Raw genomic sequence first — 6,000 nt, forward strand, 5'->3', positions numbered from 1 at the left:
GCATCCTTCAAATCATTACAGAGAACCTTCAGGAATTGATTCAGCTGCCTGAGATTGAGGCCTGGGTAAAAGCCACCATTCTTCAGTTTTGCCCTGTATCTCCAAGGTGACCAAGCCACCTTTGCTGCTTTGCCAAGGTCAAGGTGGACATCAGTCGAGCAAGTTCTCTACTCGTACATTTTGGGCAAATTCAGAGCCCACTGTGTCCACTTTAAGGGCCTATGGTTCATCACCCCCCCCCCCCCCCCTTTCTTGTATTAGAAGCTTTGTCTTGTGTCAAATCAATCAAGTCAAATATACTTTATATTTATTCCTTTGTCGTGTTGTCCTGGCAGGAGGAGGAGGCACATCAGCCTCTGTAATGCTGTTGTTAAAGTAGGCCAGTGATGTGGCCCTCACTGCTAATGGGATGCAGCTGCAATTAGCACAAACATTCTGTTCAGTCCCAAAACATGAAGGCATCCATCATGGCCATCCTCCGTGTTGAGTGGGACCAAATGGTAGTTATTATTGGAGAGCATATTAACTTAAGGATGAAGTTTCTGTCATAAATCAGCAAGTCTAACTCACGGTGGGAGGAGATCCCGTTCCTGCCCCAAATGCAGAAATTCCACCAAGACAAGCCCACTTCAGCACCAAGGCATTGCTGATTTAGCAGTGAAACGAGATCACTTGGCTGCAAAACTGAGGTAAAGTAGCACAATGCCACAGGGTTAGTGAGGTCGCTAAATGTTGGATGACAAATCTAGTGAAACCACACCCATGCCACTTTAAGGCAAGTTGGTTGGTTAAAGTAATACCTTTTAGCAAGCATAAAGCCAGTAGCCTAGGACAGAGAAACACCCTCCACTATGGCTCGTGAACAGTTGACTCAGTAGCCAAAGGAGATTAATGCTGGGTGCCGGCCCCCTTTATCAGGTTGCATACATCACCGAAGCAAGACGTGGGACAATACTGGCTTCATGCCTTGATACATACTGTCTCTGGTGGTCATGAAGAATGAAATACTGCTTTTACTTTCATTTACTTGTGTGCTCGTGGCCTCATAGCACCTGTCACATACTGCAGCGCACAGTGTGCTACGTCCCCAGGTTCGAGCCACAGGCTGACTTTCAATATATGTCTCAAATAAAGGCTGAAAATTCCTTAACAAAATTGAAAATAAACATCATGCATCATGTACATTCTCTAGTCAGAATGATGGTGCCAGATGTCTTATCTGCAGGAAAACATAAAATCTCCAAACAACACTTGCGCACGAGGTACCCAAAAATAAATATAAACATTTTAGCATTGATCTATCATTTTTTTGGTCACAAATAACAGATTTAAGTTCATGTTTTCCCAGTGTTTGTACTTTTTCTTTGATTTCATTGGAAACAATCCAAGTTGATATACGGGGGGAAAGTTTTCTCCAGTGTTGTTCCTGCCATTAATCACTAGTGTTTTTGTTTGTGTTAATCTTTCCTACAATAACTGCCAAAGTCTGAATCCAAATAAAGCCTGAAGTGCCAGTCCTGCGCCTTTTTCTTTTTCTTTTTTTTTTAACTGACTAGCGGTTCTGCTGCAGTCACAAGTTGTCCGTCAGCGCCACTGATTTTCCATCAGTGTTGACTTGTGAGCACGCCTCAGATTTAATTGGAATTCACTGAGAGAACCAGAAATCAGCAGGTCACAAATGAACCTGTCGTTTTGTCTCCTCCAACAGCCTCCAGAGGAGATCTACTCAGCTGGCGACTCAATTGTCATCAAGTTCCGCTCTGACGACACAATCAACAAAAAGGGATTTCACGTCCGCTACACCAGCACCAAGTTCCAGACACGCTGCACTCTCGCAAGTGACCAGCAGGGCCGGAAGGGGCCGCGCGGGGGCTCAGGGGCAAACGGAGGGGCCCCCAGGGAGGCACCAGCCTGACGCTCGGAAACCTTCGGCCACCAAGATGAATCAGACACGACAGATTAGCCGCAAGACCACCAACCGCACCTCAGCTCCTAGGGGCTCCAGCTCCCCCCGCAGACTGTGAGGAGTAAAGCCATTCTGCAGTACACCTTGTTTTTACCTTTTTATGGTTACGATTGGGGTGGGAGGGCGAATTTCCGTTTTAAACGGATGTAGGGGGGGGGGGATTTTATTGACCCAGTCCTCCCGGTATAGTGTTTTTCCTTTCTCCTTTTTTATATGCCTCGTAACAAGAGGCACAGCGACAGACAGTGGATTCTCAGGACCTGTAGGAAGGCGGGCATCAGCTGGACAGATCCCTGCTTTTGTCAGGCCGGCCCACCGCATCCAGGAGAAGGAGGAGAGGAAGAGGAGGAGTGCGGGAAAAGGTCTCCTGCACTCCTTGATACATCGCTCTGCTCAACTCACTCTCATTCCATTCTGCTCGAGGATTTCTATCCATAAGAGGACTCAACGGGACTTGACTTGAGATTTTGATACTGTATGTCAGTCAAATTGCATGTAATTACAAGGGGAGAAGGCAAAATGTACAGAGACAACACCAGCATTTGTAATTGGCATTGTCATGGCAACCGGTGGCAAGATTCTCGTTGTGACCATTAACAAGGAAATTAAGGAAGCAGTTATCTTATTAAAGGACTAATACATGAAAAGCGGTCTATGTCTTCTGGTTGGTAATTGCTTGCCTGACGACTGGCTTTTACTGTACCTCTGTGTGTAAAATAATGTGTATGATTGTTCAAAGGGAACATGTGCTTTTCTCAGCTCCAACCAGTTAGCACTTTATGGTGAATTGTTCCAGAATCATGAGCTTATGACAACTTCTTTTGTGAAATGCGATGCCAATTCACGTCTTTCTTTTTAAATGCATTTTATCTCTTATGCATCGTTGTTTGTTTTTAATTGCTCCATTTTGTTCCTCAGGCATACTTGAACGTTGTGTGTGCCCTGTAACTTGGGGTAATAAAGACGTATGTGTCAGTGTTGATTACAGATCTGATGTAAAATAATTTCTCTGCAGAGAAAATGCCTTTTCTTGGTACAATGAAGAATTTCTCAAGAACCAAATGAGCCTGGGTATTTATTGTTATAGTGTAGTTACATATATGATGTGAAGGTGGAACAGTACTGTTAGCCCTATAATTGCCTTCTTATAATTGTATCGCCATTGTTGAATACAATATGTTGCTCATTCATTCTTTTTCTCTATTTCTTTTCTGTCAGCAATATCATGTCTGCCTATGCTTATCCTGTTTCAGATAAATCTTTAGTTTACATCGCAACACATGCACAATGGTATGCAGATGTTTGGAAACATTTGTGTTTTGATACATTTAACTTTTCTTTTATGACACCAAATTAAAAAAAATAAATACAGGCTTCACTATAAGAAAATGTTAAAAATGATGTCCTTTGATCTAGAGACGCCTGTGTGTGGGTTTGTTTAATGTAGGAATGCCGTTGCACACCGACAAACACATGGTCCTTGACAGATCCTTAGCCTGGTCCGATTGCTGGGAAATCCCAGACGATCGGGTTTTGAGGACCTGCTGCAGCCTTCATCTGCCTTCACAACTGTTGGGTTACAAGTCAATCAATCAATCAATCAATTTTTTTATATAGCGCCAAATCACAACAAACAGTTGCCCCAAGGCGCTTTATATTGTAAGGCAGGCCATACAATAATTATGTAAAACCCCAACGGTCAAAACGACCCCCTGTGAGCAAGCACTTGGCGACAGTGGGAAGGAAAAACTCCCTTTTAACAGGAAGAAACCTCCAGCAGAACCAGGCTCAGGGAGGGGCAGTCTTCTGCTGGGACTGGTTGGGGCTGAGGGAGAGAACCAGGAAAAAGACATGCTGTGGAGGGGAGCAGAGATTGATCACTAATGATTAAATGCAGAGTGGTGCATACAGAGCAAAAAGAGAAAGAAACAATGCATCATGGGAACCCCCCAGCAGTCTACGTCTATAGCAGCATAACTAAGGGATGGTTCAGGGTCACCTGATCCAGCCTTAACTATAAGCTTTAGCAAAAAGGAAAGTTTTAAGCCTAATCTTAAAAGTAGAGAGGGTGTCTGTCTCCCTGATCTGAATTGGGAGCTGGTTCCAGAGGAGAGGAGCCTGAAAGCTGAAGGCTCTGCCTCCCATTCTACTCTTACAAACCCTAGGAACTACAAGTAAGCCTGCAGTCTGAGAGCGAAGTGCTCTATTGGGGTGATATGGTACTACGAGGTCCCTAAGATCAATCAATCAATCAACTTTTTTCTTGTATAGCGCCAAATCACAACAAACAGTTGCCCCAAGGCGCTCCACATTGCAAGGCAAGGCCATACAATAATTATGAAACACAGTCTACGTCTAAAGCAACATAACCAAGGGATGGTCCAGGGTCACCCGATCCAGCCCTAACTATAAGCCTTAGCGAAAAGGAAAGTTTTAAGCCTAATCTTAAAAGTAGAGAGGGTATCTGTCTCCCTGATCTGAATTGGGAGCTGGTCCACAGGAGAGGAGCCTGAAAGCTGAAGGCTCTGCCTCCCATTCTACTCTTACAAACCCTAGGAACTACAAGTAAGCCCGCAGTCTGAGAGCGAAGCGCTCTAATGGGGTAATATGGTACTACAAGGTCCCTAAGATAAGATGGGACCTGATTATTCAAAACCTTATAAGTAAGAAGAAGAATTTTAAATTCTATTGTAGCATTAACAGGAAGCCAATGAAGGGAGGCCAACACGGGTGAGATATGCTCTCTCCTGCTAGTCCCCGTCAGTACTCTAGCTGCAGCATTCTGAACCAACTGAAGGCTTTTTAGGGAACTTTTAGGACAACCTGATAATAATGAATTACAATAGTCCAGCCTAGAGGAAATAAATGCATGAATTAGTTTTTCAGCATCACTCTGAGACAAGACCTTTCTGATTTTAGAGATATTGCGTAAATGCAAAAAGGCAGTCCTACATATTTGTTTAATATGCGCTTTGAATGACATATCCTGATCAAAAATAACTCCAAGATTTCTCACAGTATTACTAGAGATCAGGGAAATGCCATCCAGAGTAACGATCTGGTTAGACACCATGCTTCTAAGATTTGTGGGGCCAAGTACAATAACTTCAGTTTTATCTGAGTTTAAAAGCAGGAAATTAGAGGTCATCCATGTCTTTATGTCTGTAAGACAATCCTGCAGTTTAGCTAATTGGTGCGTATCCTCTGGCTTCATGGATAGATAAAGCTGGGTATCATCTGCGTAACAATGAAAATTTAAGCAATACCGTCTAATAATACTGCCCAAGGGAAGCATGTATAAAGTGAATAAAATTGGTCCTAGCACAGAACCTTGTGGAACTCCATAATTAACTTTAGTCTGTGAAGAAGATTCCCCATTTACATGAACAAACTGTAATCTATTAGACAAATATGATTCAAACCACCGCAGCGCAGTGTCTTTAATACCTATGACATGCTCTAATCTCTGTAATAAAATTTATGGTCAACAGTATCAAAAGCAGCACTGAGGTCCAACAGAACAAGCACAGAGATAAGTCCACTGTCCGAAGCCATAAGAAGATCATTTGTAACCTTCACTAATGCTGTTTCTGTACTATGATGAATTCTAAAACCTGACTGAAACTCTTCAAATAGACCATTCCTCTGCAGGTGATCAGTTAGCTGTTTTACAACTACCCTCTCAAGAATCTTTGAGAGAAAAGGAAGGTTGGAGATTGGCCTATAATTAGCTAAGATAGCTGGGTCAAGTGATGGCTTTTTAAGTAATGGTTTAATTACTGCCACCTTAAAGGCCTGTGGTACATAACCAACTAACAAAGATAGATTGATCATATTTAAGATTGAAGCATTAAATAATGGTAGGACTTCCTTGAGCAGCCTGGCAGGAATGGGGTCTAATAAGCATGTTGATGGTTTGGATGAAGTAACTAATGAAAATAACTCAGACAGAACAATCGGAGAGAAAGAGTCTAACCAAATACCGGCATCACTGAAAGCAGCCAAAGATAACGATACATCTTTGGGATGGTTAT

General features: G+C 42.9%; 1 protein-coding gene across 1 annotated transcript in view; it reads left to right on the plus strand.

Moving 5' to 3' along the window:
• bmp1a (bone morphogenetic protein 1a) overlaps nt 1–3,138 on the plus strand; it is a 146,776-nt gene extending 143,638 nt beyond the window's left edge. Inside the window, 1 exon segment of the mRNA XM_034169965.1 lies at nt 1,709–3,138. Coding sequence (XP_034025856.1) covers nt 1,709–1,915 — 207 coding nt within the window. The 3' untranslated portion in view covers nt 1,916–3,138.
• The last annotated feature ends 2,862 nt before the right edge of the window (nt 3,139–6,000 follow it).

Source organism: Thalassophryne amazonica, chromosome 5 (genome assembly GCF_902500255.1).
Source record: "Thalassophryne amazonica chromosome 5, fThaAma1.1, whole genome shotgun sequence".
Classification (NCBI taxonomy): domain Eukaryota; kingdom Metazoa; phylum Chordata; class Actinopteri; order Batrachoidiformes; family Batrachoididae; genus Thalassophryne; species Thalassophryne amazonica.